An 18,809-nucleotide genomic window follows, 5' to 3' on the forward strand; every position below is an offset into this window, starting at 1 on the left:
GAAAAATCGTATCTCATCAATTTCATGAAAGAGGGCCGAAAGGAACAAAAACATGGCCCCCGCCCATCGTATTCGTATCGTGTGCGTCAATCGAAAGCTAATATATGTATATTCATTTTCCCATTATATATGGACGAACAAATAAAGGAAATAAAATACCATTCTTTCTATATAACAAAGATTTTAAATAAATTCGAACCATACAATATATATATAACAAAGTGCTTCACCACCATAAACACATAATATCACTAAACACATGCACACGCACGTTCTTGAACGAACAAAGCTTTTTCTACAAAACTAAAATAGCCTTCACAAACTCAATCGCTAAAAACTCTTTCTAATTTTGGGGTTTTTCAAATTTTTATTTTAATTTCGGTTGTAATCATAAATCGAAAAAGAGCGGTCACGACGTTTCTAAGAGAATCGTCTTCTTCATCATCGTCGTCTTCATCTTCTTCCTTTCTCTGTGTGTTTTTTTTTCTTCTCTCCTTTTTTTGATTTTTTTACCGCCGGAGATTTTTTGTATTTTTTTTAATTATTCTTGCCGGCGGTTAAAGAGATATAATGAAGGGGAGAATATCAAAAATAGGAAGCTATGCAATATCGTCTTCCATAAGAGACCAGCATCAGCAACCTTGTATTTCTTGTACTACTTTCAATATCCTTGCTCCCATCTATAAACGTCTCTCTCCCAAGGTTTCTCCTTTTTTTCTCTTCTTCGTAAAGTTTGAAACTTTTTTTGTTGGGTGTGATTTTTTTATATGAATTTTTTGTTTTTGTGTGGGGAAAATGTAGGATCAAAGTCTTCGTGAAAGTGATAATCGAGGGTATTGGCTTGCAAGGAATCATAGAATCATTGATTGGTTATTGTATGAGAGGTCTTCCATCATTTGTTTACAGGTTGTTCGACGATTTGCCTCTATGAGATAATATAACAATCATGTTCTGTTTTTGGTTCTGTGTGTTTCTGATTTTTTTTTATGCTTTGGTTCTTTTTATTAGGAGTTTTGGGTAGGGAACGAAGAGCTTGTTAACATGTATGAGAAGAGACTTGGTGACGCTGGTTATCTCAGTTACAAGCTTGGCCGTACTAATAACCGTGGCGATGGTATAATAAGCTTCTACATTTTTTTTGTCTGTGTGAATTTTCTTGGTTTTGGTTTGTGGTGTTTCATTTGTGTTTTCATTGGTGGTAGGTTTGTTTACGGCTGTTCATAAGGACTATTTCAGAGTTGTGAACTCGAGGGATTTGCTTTTTAACGACTGTGGTGATCGAGTTGCGCAGTTGCTACACGTAGAATTAGTTCCTCCTTATTCTCAGTATGATGCTCATCAAGAAGTTTTGATTGTCAATACTCATTTGCTGTTTCCTCATGATTCTACATTGTCTATAGTAAGATTGCAACAGGTAAATGCTGTTTTTAGCTTATGTATTTATTAACTCTAGTATCATTTGTGTGATGATTTGCATCTTTCTAAACAAGTTTTTTTTTGGTTTTGATAGGTATATAAGATTCTTCAGTATGTAGAATCTTATCAGAAGGAAGTTAATCTCAGTCCTATGCCTATTATACTTTGCGGGTAACTAACTACCTTGTCTGGATTTTTTTACATTTTCAATGGATCATTAGATAATAGATATGATGAACAATGCTAAAAGGTCCTCTGCTTTTCTCTGTTTTTGTCTTTGTGGCAGAGATTGGAACGGAAGTAAGCGAGGACATGTCTACAAGTTTCTCAGGTCACAGGGTTTTGTGTCTTCTTACGACACTGCTCATCGGTATACAGATTCAGATGCTCACAAGGTCACTGTCTTTCTTCATATGGAGAATACTTTTGGGTATGCTGTAGATTTTTTCGATGTTTTAAATTGGCGATCGGGATTCTGAAACTGTTGTTATCTTTGGTTTGACAGTGGGTAAGCCACCGGAATCACCGGGGTAATATATGCGCTGTTGATTTCATATGGCTTCTAAATCCAAATCGGTATAGAAAGCTGTTAAAAACAAGTTGGAGCGAGGCAGTGTTTGGCATGTTCAGGGTGAGACTCTCCTCAATTGTCTTATCACAAGTGTTCATCTCTTGGTGCATTTCACTTCTTTATTGATATACATCTTCTTTTATATCCAAAATGATTTATTTGTTGATCCTGAAACTGGTTTGACTTTATAAGCTGGCTATGCAATGCTTGTCCAAAATGATTCCTGGAAACAGTATAGTTTTCTGGCTTTCTCCCTGTAACATCAGAGCATTTTGATTTTGCAGTATTTACTGAGAAGAGCCTCACTAACAGCTGAAGATGCTTTTGCCTTTTTGAAAACCGATAATGATGGTGACCACATTACATTCCTGGGTTTCTGTGAGACTCTTCGGCAGGTACATAATCTGTAATGCAATTAATCATATTCCCATGACTGCGTTATTCAGCTGAATATTCACTTAATTTTTCTCTTTCTCTATACAGCTCAATTTAACAGGTCATTGCAATGGACTCACGACAAAAGAAATTAAAGATTTGTGGATTCAAGCTGACATTGATGGAAATGGTATTGTAGATTACAAGGAGTTTCAGGTAACGTTTTTTCATTAGAACCCTCTCTGTCAAAAACTTGTTCATTACAAGTCTTAGTGTAGATTCTAGTAGTAGTTTGAGTTACAGAACATCCCTGAACATCTAGATCTTAATAACTTTAGTCTGGTAATGCCAATTAGTAGCTAAACATTTTCATTCCCTTGGAATATTTAACTCTCTGCAGCAAAGAATATGGAATCAAACCTGGTCAGAACAGAGAGATGCAGCGGATGGAGAAGCAAAGGGAAACCGGGAACAAACCGTCGGATTCAGTGTCAAGAACGCAGTTTTGTTTCCTCCTGAAGTTGAAAAAGGAGTGTGGCCAGAAAACTACTCACTATCAGATCACGCAAGGCTAACCGTGGTATTCTCTCCCATAAGAATGCCTTGCTCTCAGTTGGTTTCATGACAAAACACACTCAAACAACATATTTAGCTTCTCCCATTTAGAAAAGACCTCTGAGTTTTTGTGTCCCCTTATAGAGCACTCCATTGGTTCGGCTTCAATACTCTTACTTTTGCGGTTCCTGTCTTGGTGGACAAAGAGAGAAAGGGGACAACAGAGGTCCTATAAATTTTATACGCTGTACAAACCTGTAAACTAAAATATGAAGCTTCATGTATAAAACAAACGTAGTAGAGATTTAAGAAGCAGCTTTTGCCACTCTTTTTTTGTTTTTTTCTTTTTCTTTCTTCATTCTTTTCTTTTGCATTTCTATTTCTATACTTAAGTATTGTTACTCCAGAGTTCATAAAGTATTTGATCAAATCTACTAGAATCGATTAATCTTTACAAAATAGCAAGAAGATTTTATACTATACTGTGATTAGTAGTGCCGCCAAAAAAGAGGAATAAAAAAAAAAGGGGAGGAACAAGTTTCGAGCTTTAATGTTAATAGAGCAACTTCAAAGCAATGGTGGTACTTCACTTTATCACCGAGTGGCTAACTTCAGAATCAATTCTGATCTGATCGGAGCATTTTAGGGTTCCGTTGACCACAAATTTTGAAATGGTTAATTTCTCGATTTCGAATTCAACGCCTCTACTTCTACTGCTACTTCTTCTCCTTGTTATCTCTAGTTCTGTCAACGGAGATCAAGAGTATCCAAGTCAGTATCTTTCAGAAGCTTTGGGTGATAAAGATTGGTTAGTCTCTGTGAGGAGACAGATCCATGAAAACCCAGAACTCCTTTTCGAGTTACACAAAACCAGTGCTCTGATTCGTCGCGAGCTTGACGAATTAGGGGTTTCGTATTCTTACCCGGTTGCCAAAACGGGTATTGTAGCTCAAATCGGATCCGGTTCTCCTCCCGTTGTTGCTCTCCGAGCTGATATGGATGCTCTTCCTATGCAAGTAAACTCGATCTTCTCTCTTTCTCTCTTAATTGTCTGTTTTGATTTCTTCAAAGTTTTGTAAAATTCGAAGTTGGTGCGGTTCAGGAACTTGTTGAGTGGGATCATAAGAGCAAAGTTGATGGCAAAATGCATGCTTGTGGGCATGATTCTCACACTACTATGCTTCTTGGTGCTGCTAAATTGCTTAGCAAACGCAAACATATGCTTAATGTAAGCCTTTCTCTTCTTTATTATCTAGCTTGGTTAAAGTAAATTTGTTGTGAATTTGTTGGATTAGCTTAGCAAACGCAAAAAGGATGAATCTTTTGCATCCTCTGTAGTCTTCTTGCATTGTTTTAGTTTGATTTGGATTATTTTGTGGCTGTATCTGTGTTTGCTTTGGTTATAGAAAAGGTTTAATCTTTTATTATGTCTTTAGGTTTTTGTTGTGATTGAGAATTTATCTTTGTTTGCTTAATTAAAAGGGAACAGTGAGGCTTCTTTTTCAACCAGCAGAAGAAGGAGGTGCCGGTGCTTTTTACATGATAAAAGACGGTGCTTTGGGTGAGTCAGAAGCAATATTTGGGATGCATGTACATACTGACTTACCTACAGGAGAAGTAGAAACAATCTCGGGTCCTGCTTTGGCAGCCACAAGCATTTTCAGTGTTAGAATAAGTGGGAAAGTACTGGCTTCTTCTTCGGAGACCCATTCTTGTGTTGATCCGGTGCTGGCTGCATCATCTACCATCTTAGCATTACAACTTATAATCTCCAGAGAAGTAGATCCTCTCTCAAGCAATGTATGTTGTATACTTTCCCAATCGATAAATTTAACGATCGTTTAGGCATATGGATATCACTATTTGCAAGACTAAACCTAAGTCTTCTGACTCTAAAGGTTTCTGTTTTTGGTTTTAGGTGCTGTCTGTTACATTTATGAAAAGCGACGCTTCTGAGTTTGATGTGACTCCAACGTATGTAGAATTTGGGGGAACTATGAGGAGTCTTACAACTGATGGCATGAACTTGTTGATACAGAGGTTGAAAGAGGTACGTATACGCTGTTTCGAAACAATCTTTGAATAGTCTATGCAGAGAAGAAAGCAGATTTTTGTTTCCAATACCTTATGGATCTTAAATCTTTTCCCTAGTGATCAATAAGATACTTGTTCAAAAGAGTTATGTTAGTGATTTTGATTCCTGAATCCTGAGTCGCTTGTTTTTACTCTGTTCTAGTAAAAGTTTCATGGAACAAATCATTGCTATATCTCTACAAGCTCTCTTCAACGATCCACAAAAATCACGAATGTTCAAGTGAAAGTGATGTTCAGCTTGCTTTATAAGTCTGAGCTAACGCGATTGTTGCTGACAGGTGGTTGAAGGAGAAGCTGAAGTACATAGATGCAAAGCGGATATAGACATGCATGAAGAAAGCCATCCTATGTATCCAGCAACAGTGAACGATCACAAGCTACACGAATACACTGAAAAGGTTTTGAAACTAGTGATTGGACCCGAGAAGGTGAAACCGGGTGAAAAGGTAATGGCGGGTGAGGATTTTGCCTTTTATCAACAGAAAATACCCGGTTACTATCTAGCAATCGGAATCAAAAACGAAGAAATCGGTTCTGTACATAGCGTTCATTCGCCTTATTTCTTCCTCGACGAGAATGTTCTTCCCGTTGGATCAGCAGTGTTTGCTGCCTTAGCCGAGATGTATCTACTAGAGCATCAGAATCAAACTAAGTCTGGAGACTGAAGAAATTACTAAAGAGACTTAGATCTATCTAAGTCTCATAGTCAGTTGCCTTCATAATTGTTTTTTAATAAAATGCAATTTTATAACTTTGAGAAATCAATAAGTTGTGCTAATAAAATTGTAAGTAATGGGTCTCCTCACTCTCACATGGTAGGTGCATGTGAACAAGTCATTGGAAAGGTAGCCGTTTTTGTGATAATAAGCCAATATTTATGTTTCACATATGACACTACAAAACAAAAAAAGATTTGTGTAGTTTTGCTATTATAATGTTAATTTGCATATTCAGATATAAAGCAAACTTTGGCAACATATAGTCTATAAATCTATTAAGCAATAGAAAAGTTTAGTTTTGTATTTTTTTTATAAAGTATAATTTGCCTTTGGATAAGATAAAGATGAATGTGTCACATGACACTCACATAAGATCCAAAGCTGATAATCTAAGAGTTTCCAAGAAAGAAGAGACAACTTTAGCAGATATGAGATATATATAAAGAGATTAGTTTAAATTTCAACTAAAAACAAAAAGACAAAATGTAATGACACATCTCTGTACCTAAAATGGCATTATAGCCTTAAATAATACTGTCTCGTCGTGCTACTTGTCGGTGAAACAAAAAAAAGAAAAGCATAATACGACGATTGAGCTCATTTCAACAACAATGCACTTCAACCTTCTGCATTGTTTGGGTAATATGATTGGTTTCTATAACCTATTGGTTGATAAGAGAGCCATAATTAGGCAAATCACTAGGTGCTAAAACAGATTGACTAATAAAATAGTGAATGATTATGTAGAAAAAGGATAAAGTGTTTTTAAGTGTAATCTCACCTAAACAAGTAGATATAATCTTTGCTAGTTGATTACTAATATATTGTATTATTGTTAATGAAGAGATGTTTTTAAGCCTAGACCTCTCAATCTTCTTCATAGTCCACAGCCAGATCTTACTATTATAACCATGGTGTAAAGTAATTTTTTTTATCAAGAATCGAATTCAGAAATATGATCTAATTTTAAATCATCGGCCTAACACACCATTCATTTTTTTTTTTGGATGCAACACACCATTGATTTTAGTTAATTAATTTCGCGTTTTCGATATTTTATATTCAATTTTGTGAAGAAAAGTTCTATTGGCTTACCAAAATTAATCGTCACTCGTAATATAACCTTTTCTTTCACTTGGAAAGCCACGAAGAAGAAGAAGAAGACCTTTCTCATGAAGGTCGTACAATTCCTTGTAAACCAAGTTAAATCAATCACGTCGATCGATAAACACTCGGATCACGTGAGTCTCGTTGGATCTTTCAATTTTGATTAACACTGAAAAAATCTACGAATTAAAATCTTTAAAAAGTGGCCTAACCAAGCTGGACGTCCCCATATTCTAATGGAGTGGGTTGAGAAAATCTTTCCATCATATCTTGTGTATATAGAACATGTATACATGTAGACACGTACTTAATTACACTTAGCTTATAGGCTCTCCATTAATTTGATCTCAGTGAGATCTATCTTAACAGCCTAACATCCCTAATAAAATCGACATATTATAAACCACGATTTCCCGATATGTATTATTTTTCTATCACTATAGTTTAACATTTTGGGCAAAATGATTGAGAAGGTTTAGTGAATATGTAATCTTTTTATCTCTAATGAATCATATCGATTTACATATATTTTTCTTCTTATATATTTAACAATTGTGGTATTTAATTATATATGTCCTTGTTAAATTAATTATCTAAAGGTGTTGGTTATTTAATTAGCCAATGAAATGGTCCTTGCTGAGTTAATTATATATGTAACTCTCATGTGTGACCCATCATTATATTTATAGGACTCCTTTGTTAAGCTGTAGATGGAAATTTATATGTTTGATTTTATTCGACTATTTTGACGTTGAATATGAAAGTATGAAACTGACTTTAGAAATTTATTCCATTTTAATTATGTTTTGAATTCACACAAAGCTCCAAAAAAACAAAACATATACTATATTACACAATCTAATATTTATTCGTACCAAGATGTGAACGTACACTATGTCAACACTGATAGACTGGAATTTTCTGATTGTATATATATGAATTGATGACGTAAAAATATCTCGTTTAAATAAGTCATAAGATTAACCAAGTCGTATAACATATTTATTCATTCAAACAACAACAAAATACAAATTTTCCCAACATATTTATTCATTTAAAAAACAAAACACAAATACTCACTCTAATTTTGTATATGATGATGTAACATTGTGGCAACATGTGAACTTGTCAATTTATACACACACCATTAAATAAGCCACTAATTACTTACTAAAAAAAATACTATTATCATTTATCTCCAAACAAGATTCGACACAAAAATATTTGCTGTCAAAAATAATCATTTGAGATCAATACCGATCGTTGTTGAGCTCTTAACTCGATCTGTTGGTTAGTAATCCAGCAAAAAAAAAATACTATAGTACTACTATATTGGATTAAGTTTCGGATATACAAATTAAGTAACTCTTCGTCCATTCATATATATAGTCTTATATTACTATTATACATGTAACTACATATATATTTAGAATCCAAAGTGAAATTGTAGACATCTTGACAAAAAAAAAAAATTTGTAAAAAAAAAAAAGAATTTGTAAACCTATAACATGTTATGATTTGTTATTATTATACATAAATTCATAACTAGTTTGCTGTCGTCTTGACTGATTTAAATAGGACTAACTAATATTCCTAATTTTCATAATAAATAATTAATAGTGATGATCCATTGAAAAAAAGAAATATCACTAGCTAGTAGTTTAACGGTAATGTAAGTGATTATGAAAGTGATATCTTATTATTAACAGCTAGAAACTCTTATATACACGAGTACACAGCTAGGGTATTACACAAGACATTTAAAGAAAATATACATATTAACATATATAGTATCGTGATGTACGCAATCATGGATATCAATCAACGATATGATTATATCTCTAATACGCCCTCTCAAGATGGAGGGGGTTTAGACACTCCAATCTTGGATGTGAAGTTGTGAAACGCAGCGCGCGGAAGCGGTTTAGTAAGAGCGTCGGCGAGTTGGTCTTTTGTTGAAACATGAACCACCCTAAGTCCACCGGATTGCACCTGATTTCGAATGAAATGGTAGTCCAATGCAACATGTTTCATTCTGGAATGAAAAATCGGATTAGCACACAAGTAAGTAGCGCCAATGTTATCACAATATATGACCGGTGGCGTTGGAATTGAAAGACCAAGTTCTTGAAGAAGAGAGCATATCCAGTTCAATTCCGTCAAGGTGTTAGCCACGGATCTGTATTCAGCCTCAGTGGAAGACCTTGCAATGCTCCGTTGTTTCTTAGATGACCACGAGACAGGATGCTTGCCGAGATAAACAATGTACCCATTTGTGGAGACATAGTCGTCGGAGTCACCAGCCCAGTCAGCATCAGTGAAGGCATGAAGTGACCTCGTGCTGCCTCGTCTTAGTAGAATCCCATAAGTAGTAGTACCCGCCAAGTAGCGTAGTACACGTTTAGCCGCAGTCCAATGTTCAGCAGTCGGAAGATGCATAAACTGAGACAACTTATTAACGGCATATGAAATGTCCGGTCTCGTAAATGCTAGATATTGTAGACTACCCACCACGGTTCTATATTCCGTGGGATCCGGAAGTCTCGTGCCACTACTCAACGTCAGCTTCGGAGAGGAGACCATTGGTGTAGTGACAGGTTTTGCACCAATCATGTTCGTCTTGGCAAGCAAATCAAGGATGTATCGTCGTTGGCTCAAGTGAAGTCCAGCAGGCCCTCGGTTGGCCTCAATACCCAGAAAATAATGTAGTTCCTCATGATCTTTTACAGAGAAGCGCTTGGCAAGGGCATCAAGTGTTTGTTGTAGAAGGTCATTGTCATTGCCAGTGACTAAGATATCGTCAACATAGACTAGCATATACACAATAGACTTTCCCTTTTTGAGAATAAACAATGAGGTATCGGAGACGGAATTAATAAACCCAAATTGAATTAAGTAAGTTCGCAGCTCAACATACCATGCCCTTGGCGCTTGCTTGAGCCCATAAAGAGCTTTACGAAGACGACACACATAGTTTGGGCGATCAGTATCAACAAAACCAGGCGGCTGCTGCATATAAACTTCTTCCGTGAGAGTACCTTGAAGAAACGCGTTATTAACATCAAGTTGTCGTATAGGCCAGGAGCAATCGACTGCAACACCGAGCACAATGCGAATCGTGGTTGACTTGACAACTGGACTGAAGGTATCATCATAGTCAAGACCTGGTCGTTGAGTATAGCCTTTGGCGACTAAACGGGCTTTGTAGCGATTGACTGTGCCGTCGGGGTTGTATTTGGTGGTGAAAATCCAGCGACAACCAACAATGGTCGTGTTGCGAGGCGGTGGAGGCACAAGATCCCAAGTGTGGTTGACCAATTGAGCATTAATCTCGTAGCACATAGCTTTGCGAAATCGTTCATCCTTGAGTGCTTGGACGGCGGTCTTTGGTTCGGTGGTGGGTAAGGCCTGTAAAGCAAGGGCATATTTTGTGTTAGGTTTCGAGATGCCGGATTTTGCACGAGTGGCCATGGTGTGAGTATTGGTCGGGTTAAGGGGAGCAACATTGTCAGAGAAAGATTGAGGCAGGGAAGAGGTCGAGGAAGACGAGGGTGATGTGGTGGATGGTGTGGAGAGGAGGATGTGGAGGCCGAACCATGTGAGGATTGTTGTTGGGCCGAATTAGAGGTTTGTGTTTGGGATGAGGTGTTTGTTATTGGGCTGGTTGGGGAAAGGTTTGGGTGCTGGGCCGTGGGTTGCGGCCCATTTTCAATTGGAGCAGTGGGCTCAGAGGAGGAAGAAACAGAAGGAGTTTGAGAGGAAGAGGACGATACCTGGTTCGAGGTAGAGGCGGCGGATGAAGGAGCCGGCGAGGATGACTGGTGAAGGCCGGAGTTCGGGGGTCCCGGAGGCGTAACGAACAGCGGCGGTGGTACGACGGAGTGAGTTGGCCACTGAGGCGAAGCTGAGGTTGTGACCAACGGCTCCGTACGAGTTGAACGATGAGCAAAGGGGAATGTGGTCTCATCGAAACGAACATGACGCGAGACGTAGAGTCGCGACGTAGGCACATGAAGGCATAAGTATGCACTTTGGGTCAGCGAGTAGCCCAAAAACACACATTGTAACGAACGGTCTTCAAGTTTGTGGTGATTATACGGACGAAGCCATGGATAGCAGGCACATCCAAATATACGGAGTTTATCATAGCTTGGTGGCTTCCCAAACAGACGTTGATATGGCGATTGAAGCGATAGAACTGGCGTCGGAAGACGGTTAATTAAGAAGACAGCGACCGCAAAAGCATATGGCCAGTATGTCTTGGGAATGGACGCCGTAGAGAGAAGAGTAAGTCCCATCTCCACCACATGTCTGTGTTTTCGTTCAGACAACCCATTGTGTTCTGGCGTATGAGGCGGAGAGGTGAGATGGGAGATGCCATGTGTGACGAGAAAGGACCGTAAGGCAACGAACTCGCCCCCATTATCCGTGTAGAATGCCCCAATCTTCTCTCGGAACCGATTCTCAACTAAGCTCTTGAATGTAATAAACGTGTCTCTCACTTGGGATTTTTGTTTGAGAGGATATAGCCAAGTATAGCGTGTGTAGTGATCAATGATAAGGAGATAATATTTAAAGTTGTCTTGTGAAAGAATAGGAGAGGTCCAAACATCAGAAAATAATATCTCAAGAGGTCGAGAAGATGTTAACGAGGATTGATGAAAAGGAAGCTTTTGGCTTTTATTGAGTAAACAACTAGTGCAAGATAAGAGTTTTTGAGAAGAAACAGGAAGTGAAAAAGCTGAAACAACAGTGTTTAAAATAGAAGTAGAAGGGTGTCCCAAGCGAGAGTGCCATGATGAGAGGGGAGCTTTTGAACCGTGAGTAGCCATGAACGCAGTGGCAGCCGGAATCTTCAATGGCCATTCATACAGCTCCTTTCTAGTCTTGCCGTGGAGTAATGGGACCCCCGTGCTCAGATCCTTCACCTGAAATGATGCGGGAAAGAATTCCACGGAAACTCGATTAGCATTGCATAAACGATAGACAGAAATTAAGTTTTTATGAATATTTGGGACACATAAAACTTTATTTAAATATAACAAGCGATTGTTGGTGGAGAGAGATGTGGAACCCGTGTGTGTGATTGGAACAGCGGAACCGTCTGCAATCGTTACACTGGTGTCACCTTGAAAGGGTTGATGGAGAGACAAGTTCTGCAGGTCCGAGGTGATATGATGGGTGGCTCCACTGTCCATCACCCATGGATCAGCTGAGTAGGGAGAGCCAAGAGTAAGGTTTGCTCGAGGCTGCCACGGAGTAAAAGGAACCATCTGAGACGGACCAGCCATATTGAGACGCCCCAAAAGTTGTGGACAGCGTTTCGCAGATTGACCCTGGACGCTACAGATCTGACAACGACCTAGGTACGGCTTTGGAGTACGTTGATCATTGCGGTTGCCGGATGGAGACCCAAACTGATTAGAAGCATAGTAGTTGTTGTTGTTGTTGTTGTATGCACCATTGTTGTTCCTTGGTTTAGAGTTGTTTTGACCGGTACGGTTGGGGTTGCGTTGGTTGGAGACCACGTTCGCAGCGACAGGAAACTGAGAGATAGCCGCCTTGGACAAGAGACGAGCTTCATGATTCAGGAGACGCTCACGGACATAGACGATGGAAGGCGAGGTATCACGACCTTCCACTTAGTCCACAATGGGTTTATACTCCTCAGGTAACCCATTGAGGATGTGCTCGATTTGTTCTTCATGCTCCATTGGCTGGCCTAGACTGGCAAGTGTGTCGAGGCGCATGGTGATACCTTGAAGGTAGTCATCAATGGAGCGATCACCTTTGGTCCAGACCTTCAACTGATCACGCAATTGTTTGACATGACCACGGCTGGGTTTGGCATACGTATCGGCGAGGGTTTCCCAGATCTCGATGGCGGTGGTGGTGCGGGACAGAAGCGACTGAACCGAGAGAGAGATGGAGCCGAGGAGGGAGCTGTAAAGCAGCTGATCTTGGCGTTGCCAGAGAGAGAATGCTGGATTCGGCGAGACTATGTTGTTCGTAGTGAGAGTAGGCGGCGGAACCACGAGAGATCCATCGACGTGGCCAACAAGACCATAACCAGAGAGAAGCGCATGAACCTGCAACTTCCATATGAGATAGTTTGTGGCCGTCAGTTTGGTGATGTTGGCCATGTTGATGTTAAGTAGGGTTTGGTTGTTGACGACAACGGCGTCGGTAACAGTGGTGGGAGAAGAAGTGTCGGAGGAAGCCATAGCTTGTAGGAATGAAAGAAATTTTTTTTTTTTCTTTTTTTTTCTATAAAGATCGAATGGCTCTTGATACCATGTAAGTGATTATGAAAGTGATATCTTATTATTAACAGCTAGAGACTCTTATATACACGAGTACACAGCTAGGGTATTACACAAGACATTTAAAGAGAAGATACATATTAACATATATAGTATCGTGATGTACGCAATCATGGATATCAATCAACGATATGATTATATCTCTAATAGGTAACATTAATTAAATGGTAAATAATTTATCTTTAGTTTTAGACTATGATCGAATCCGTATACAATTCTTAGTTGCCATAAAATTTGAAAGTGAAGAAAATAAAACATACCTAACATATCCTAGAGATTTAGTTTTGCTTTTGATCTAATCCATAAGAGAATGCTATTTATTTAATTTATGTTATTCTTGTTGGAAAGACAATGAATTATTGATATGCATGTCCTATGCTTCTCTTACATAAATAATTGATAAAGTTATTCAATGTTGGTACTATATATATAATGTATTATTAATATTCTAATGATTACAAAACAACAAATTCTGATGAATCCAGCTATATATACGTTTAATCTGTTTTAGTCAAGAAAATCCAAATCTTTTTTTCGGCAACAAAATTGAAGTCCTCCCAATGATCAATTTATAGGAATAAGACCTTTAATATTCTGTTATTAAATCCAACCTGATTTGTTTTACATCTAATGTGCAGTGAGCGTAAGAAGCGGTTGATTAATAAAATAAAAGATCCAATAATATTAAAAACAAAATAAAGAAAGAAAAGATTAATAGTATTTGGAGCTCTTCTCTTCTCTGTCTATATAATGACAAAGAGGTCTCTTCACATTCTCACTACTCTCAAAGTTTTCATTTGCTTAGATCTTTATATAGAGAGATTTCAAGAAAATCAAGAAAATGATCTCAGTAGTGATTATAACTGAGCTACTAGTTGAGTACACGACGGCTCTAGCTAAACTCACCGCCGGGATTCTACCACGGCGTACCGGAGATAGAAACGCCGTAAGGATCGGTGGTTTCCTCCTTCCCTTACCACCTGCTTCCACCTCCACCATTCCTGATTTCTCTTCTCATCTCGTCGACTTCTGATTTTCTTTTCTTTTTGGTCTCATTACTAAGTTTTTGACTTGTGATCTCTATGATCTAATCTATGAGAAGCAGACGACTGAGATTTTTTCCGAGTGTCTCGTCGTTGTCTTCAACCACATAGAGCTTTTTTTTTGTAAATCCGTATCTAATGTTATATAGAGATGATGATATCATGGTTTTGAAATACTTATAGTTTCACCGGAGTCTTTTGTTTTTTTTTTTTCAATGTAATTTTGAGTTTTTGTAGTGTTTTAACATTGTCGTTAAAGCCTATGATCCTGATCGGTAATTTCATAATTAGATCTCTGTTCGAACAATGACATCTTGTGAGCTTTTGTTTTTTATTCGGTAGCTCTCACAAAATCACAAACAAGGACCATTGGAATCTCGAATTCGATTTTACTTCGATTACCTACTTGAAGTCATTGCTCACGTCAATAAAAAAAAAAAAGAAGTGAAAGGCAATTTGTTCAGTAATTAATTTTCTACTTATTTTGTATTAAAAAATATACTATGAAGTAGCCAAGTTGTTAACTAGGTCGGAGTGGTATTATTAATTAATTATGAATTGGTTAAAGAGTTTGAACGTTCGACTAATGTTAATTTAATGGAGAATTTGTAACGTACGCCATCTTTATAAAATCGTAAAGAGCCATTGAGCCAAGTGTTACTGACTACACTAATTCCAAAGCAACTAGTTTACTACACATATTAATAGTATATGTTTACTACTGATTCAAGTGAGTGAAACACGAATCAAGCGTAGAGAATAGTAATATTTTGATTACCTTTATTTCTTCTCTATTTTTTTACCAACCGCCAAGGTAAATTGTTAATCTTTCACAAATCACAACTATACAGTATATCACGTTACAAGAAAAAAGAAAAGAAAAATATATTTTTTCAATATACATACATATATGATAGTTTGTACAACTTTGTAGTTGGTACTTGGTAGTGATAATTAAATGAGAATGTATATAGGCAGAAAAAGAAACTACTAGAGCAAGATCATTGTGAACCTTTTAAATTTTGCTTTTAACAATATTTTGCTCTTCAAATGATAAAAGCTTCAATTCAATTTTTTTGCTCTTAGTTAAAAGATTATTCTTACCAATAATCACTTTTTGTTCTTAATTAAGAAACTATCTTTACTCTAAGAGATTACCAATAATCATGGTCTAATGATGTTATATGATTTATATATATATAAACTATAGAGATGGCCATTTTATATTTAAATGTGAAAATTAAATAAATAAATAAACACATCACTAACATTACTTGTGTTCCATGTCTTCAATGTCCCATTTTTTTAGAGTTCTCGTACAAAAAAATCTATTTTTTAAGCCTAAACTTACTCACTCAATAAAGTCAATAGAATGGTAAAAACGTTACTTCACTCGACTATTAAAAAAAAACACAAAACAAAACATACAAGTTAAGTCGGAAATCCAAGACTAAACAGAAGTGCACGGTTCAACTCTTTGGACGACGTCTAAGGTTGTTGATATATATCGTTTTTGAAAAATATGTTTGAAAGAAAAAAAAAAGTAGATTGGTGTCTACATGATGCTAAACAAGTAATGCCTTCTTGTCTTACTACCATATAACAGCTTCTAATTAGTAGATTCGAAAATTCCAAACATTTTGGTATATATAAATTACATGGAAGAATTTTTATATACATGAAAGCTTTCCACACTTCATATAAAAAGTACTAAATCTCAAAGACTTTTCATTTTTTTTCCTAAGTACACAGTTTTGGACCTTATGTTTAATATATTTTTATTTGAAAGATAAAGTAAATTTCAAAGTCATTTTCTAAGTTCATTTTTAAAATATCACAGAGAAATTAAAATAATAATAATGTGTGGCAAGGCGAGGTATGAACAGTGTGGGGAAAACAATTGTTTGGTCGAGATTTTTGCCTTTCGCTAGATCATGGCATTGGCCGGCAGGTGGGTCACAAAAACTCTCAAAATCTGATTACAAAATTACAAACATAAAAATATTTAAACAAATGGTTTCATCAGTAATAGACCACCTTCGCAATCACAATCTTTCTTTACAGATCATCCTGAGAAAAAACAAATATCTTTACAACAACCCTCTCAACTTGTGAGACTTCAGAAGACGACTTGACCTGTCTTATATAGTATTTTTTTTTTAAAACCATTTTAATGATACAAACTATTATTAAGGATATGTTTTAAACTGTCTTTTTTTTTTTTCACTATTGCATAATCAATTCGATTGCACCATTTATCATCCCTCCTAATCGTTATTGAAATCATTAAAACTAGGAGTAGTTTGCTGATATGTAACAAATTTATTGAAAGTCTATCTACTTTAATTATTAATATGACCCATCAATAGTATTCAATAGACTTTAAATTGATGATACTATCATTGACAGTTGTTTGCTGTTGAAGACAAGTTTTCCACTAATGAAGAGAGTACTGTCAAGTGTTAATTTAGGTAATTTTGATGCATACATACGTTTAAATTGAATTAACAAAGCAGATGACCACAAAGAACATGAGAAGACTTATCTTGATCAGATGAAAGATGAAGACACAAACACACTATATATGAAACTTGTTGTGCCATTTCATTACTTTGGAACAAGACCGATGGTGAATAGCCTGAGACACTTGCAATTAGGAAGCAATATCCTCAACTTAAATGCCTTCAACAATCTCATAGGTGTTGACTGGGGCTAACTGCTAGCCCAATTTTATGTATAAATGATGAATCAAAGTATATATCATATCCCTTGCTTCTTGCCCCTGCAGTATTTATAATGATATGTTACAGGCTGATATGTATGTGTCAATAATCTTTGATATATTGAAGCTTGTAAGAATTGGGACTAGGAGGAATACATATTCTTCTTTACATGTCAAAGAAGCTTTTGGTTCAAAGTTTGGTCTTTTTCTATAAAGTCCTGTTGCGTTTAGGAGGTCTAAACTTCGAAAACCGAAACATGTTCACCGCAAATAAAACTCATCTTACTGAGGTATATTCATGAATCCTTCAGCAAGAAACAATCCGGCATAGTCATTTCAAACATTAACAATGCATTTCGAATTACATTACCAATCTCAACAACTCGTTATAAAATAATTCATTACTAATGCAAGTCATGATAATCGGAGTCAATGGTCAGTAGCTTCATCTTCCGCTCCACAGAGTCCGTTGAAGCATTGCAATGCGAAGATATCCACAGTGCACAAGGAGCAGGCTTATCGCACACGTAACAGTAACACTGCATAATAATTGTTTGACGACCTCTCTACTGTTAAAATAATGTCTATCTCTAAGCGATAAAACATATAAGTTTCATAATATTGCATACTTTATTTTTTCTCTACTTGAGATATATATTAAAAGTAAAGAATGCATAAATTACCATATCACAGTGAGTTGCATTAGAAGTTGATCCAAAGGGAAATTTCAAACATAGATGTCTTGGATGTGGGTAATCTCTACAAGCAACCTGCTCAAGAGAGATCTCAATCACATTTTCAAAACAATAAACATATAACTAAACCCTAAATTTGATTTTACAAAACCCTAATTTTAATAACTCGAACCTGTCCTGTCTCATGGATGATGGCAAGATCTTTATCACCGGAAAAGGTGAGCCTCTTAACGTCTAACGAATCAAAAGGATTGAAATCGAGGATGAAGCAATCCTCTGTCTTCTCGAACCTCTTCATGTCTTGTCTTTTTTTCACACATAAAACGCTTCTAAGAGGACTCTCGTCTTCTCTCAAAGATGGTGTCGTTGTTCTCGCCTCCCTCTCCATTTCCTCTCTACGAACCAAATCGCAAAGATCTAGTGGAAGACCAAACGTTGCAACCAGAACAAGGGTCTCTCTATGTTTTAGTAATAAAAGAGTGGTCTCTCTAGACTTTTTTTTCGTTCTTTTCCCCAAACAGAATCAAGATGACTGATGAGAGGAAGGCCTTTATGTTTTTTTCTATAATGGGCCAACTGGAAGGCCCAAACTACAAATTGCAATCTGAAATAAAATCAAACTTTTGTATGTTCGGCATGAATAAAAACTTGGTAGGATACAGTATTAAGGAATTGGTTGGTTTATGAAGTTATGAATTATGATATATACAAGGAAAATTCGGAAAAATATCCTCAAGGCTCAAACAAAAGTTACAAAAACAATTGCTTCAAAACACCTACAGAAATACCAAAAGTAGTAATACGAAATATACTTCGTTAACCAAAAACGATGCACATTATATTATGTTTCGATTTGGTCAAACCAAAACGACGAGTTTTTTTTTTTTTTAGTTTGATTTAAAGGTTATTTTGCATCTTTTTGTAAGCTGAGAATGATAATTTTGCAAAAGCTGTAGTTTGAAGGGGTTAAATAAATAAATAATAATTCTCTAATAGCAATTATTGGAGATATTTCCAAGTTGACTAAAAAACGAAGCAGCACGAAAATATGGACTGACGTGCAAATAGTAAAATGGAACATGTACATGCATGGACCATGGTTTGTGATGGTTGGTTGATATTGAGTCGAGTCAGACAAAATTGTACTTGTATATAACTAAATGGTTCAAAAAAAAAAAAAAAAAAAAAA

At 36.6% G+C, this 18,809-nt stretch overlaps 4 protein-coding genes across 4 annotated transcripts; 3 read left to right on the forward strand and 1 right to left on the reverse strand.

Moving 5' to 3' along the window:
• The first annotated feature begins 259 nt into the window (after positions 1-259).
• On the forward strand, positions 260-3,256 carry LOC17875527 (uncharacterized calcium-binding protein At1g02270). Its single transcript, XM_023779839.1, has 10 exons — positions 260-702; positions 802-906; positions 1,009-1,114; positions 1,203-1,414; positions 1,511-1,587; positions 1,703-1,811; positions 1,922-2,047; positions 2,272-2,382; positions 2,471-2,578; positions 2,763-3,256. Exons 1-10 carry the CDS (start codon positions 571-573, stop codon positions 2,985-2,987), a joined length of 1,311 nt encoding a protein of 436 aa, XP_023635607.1. The 5' UTR covers positions 260-570; the 3' UTR covers positions 2,988-3,256.
• A 104-nt stretch (positions 3,257-3,360) lies between these two features.
• On the forward strand, positions 3,361-5,898 carry LOC17875044 (IAA-amino acid hydrolase ILR1-like 3). Its single transcript, XM_023779845.1, has 5 exons — positions 3,361-3,933; positions 4,020-4,145; positions 4,400-4,717; positions 4,836-4,967; positions 5,290-5,898. The coding sequence occupies exons 1-5, from the start codon at positions 3,589-3,591 to the stop codon at positions 5,674-5,676; spliced, it is 1,308 nt and encodes a 435-aa protein (XP_023635613.1). The 5' UTR covers positions 3,361-3,588; the 3' UTR covers positions 5,677-5,898.
• Positions 5,899-13,928: 8,030 nt separating this feature from the next.
• On the forward strand, positions 13,929-14,510 carry LOC111829784. The gene has a single exon (XM_023779924.1). It carries the CDS (start codon positions 14,002-14,004, stop codon positions 14,191-14,193), a length of 192 nt encoding a protein of 63 aa, XP_023635692.1. The 5' UTR covers positions 13,929-14,001; the 3' UTR covers positions 14,194-14,510.
• Positions 14,511-17,253: 2,743 nt separating this feature from the next.
• LOC17876283 lies at positions 17,254-18,052 on the reverse strand. The gene is made up of 3 exons (XM_023779899.1): positions 17,793-18,052; positions 17,609-17,695; positions 17,254-17,464 (listed from the first exon to the last, which is right to left on the reverse strand). The coding sequence occupies exons 1-3, from the start codon at positions 18,006-18,008 to the stop codon at positions 17,330-17,332; spliced, it is 438 nt and encodes a 145-aa protein (XP_023635667.1). The 5' UTR covers positions 18,009-18,052; the 3' UTR covers positions 17,254-17,329.
• Positions 18,053-18,809: the final 757 nt, after the last annotated feature.

This window comes from Capsella rubella, unplaced genomic scaffold (genome assembly GCF_000375325.1).
Source record: "Capsella rubella cultivar Monte Gargano unplaced genomic scaffold, Caprub1_0 scaffold_8, whole genome shotgun sequence".
Classification (NCBI taxonomy): Eukaryota; Viridiplantae; Streptophyta; class Magnoliopsida; order Brassicales; family Brassicaceae; genus Capsella; species Capsella rubella.

Excerpts from the sequence above, each read along its gene's own strand:
- LOC17875527 (XM_023779839.1), top strand. The coding sequence starts at position 571 with ATGAAGGGGAGAATATCAAAAATAGGAAGCTATGCAATATCGTCTTCC. Across the intron at positions 1,812-1,921 it reads CAGATTCAGATGCTCACAAG|TGGGTAAGCCACCGGAATCA; the intron begins GTCACTGTCTTT and ends TTGGTTTGACAG. Across the intron at positions 2,383-2,470 it reads TCTGTGAGACTCTTCGGCAG|CTCAATTTAACAGGTCATTG; the intron begins GTACATAATCTG and ends TTCTCTATACAG.
- LOC17875044 (XM_023779845.1), top strand. The coding sequence starts at position 3,589 with ATGGTTAATTTCTCGATTTCGAATTCAACGCCTCTACTTCTACTGCTA. Across the intron at positions 3,934-4,019 it reads TGGATGCTCTTCCTATGCAA|GAACTTGTTGAGTGGGATCA; the intron begins GTAAACTCGATC and ends GGTGCGGTTCAG. Across the intron at positions 4,146-4,399 it reads AACGCAAACATATGCTTAAT|GGAACAGTGAGGCTTCTTTT; the intron begins GTAAGCCTTTCT and ends CTTAATTAAAAG.
- LOC111829784 (XM_023779924.1), top strand. The coding sequence starts at position 14,002 with ATGATCTCAGTAGTGATTATAACTGAGCTACTAGTTGAGTACACGACG.
- LOC17876283 (XM_023779899.1), bottom strand. The coding sequence starts at position 18,008 with ATGGAGAGGGAGGCGAGAACAACGACACCATCTTTGAGAGAAGACGAG. Across the intron at positions 17,696-17,792 it reads TCATCCATGAGACAGGACAG|GTTGCTTGTAGAGATTACCC; the intron begins GTTCGAGTTATT and ends TCTCTTGAGCAG. Across the intron at positions 17,465-17,608 it reads ATGCAACTCACTGTGATATG|TGTTACTGTTACGTGTGCGA; the intron begins GTAATTTATGCA and ends ATTATTATGCAG.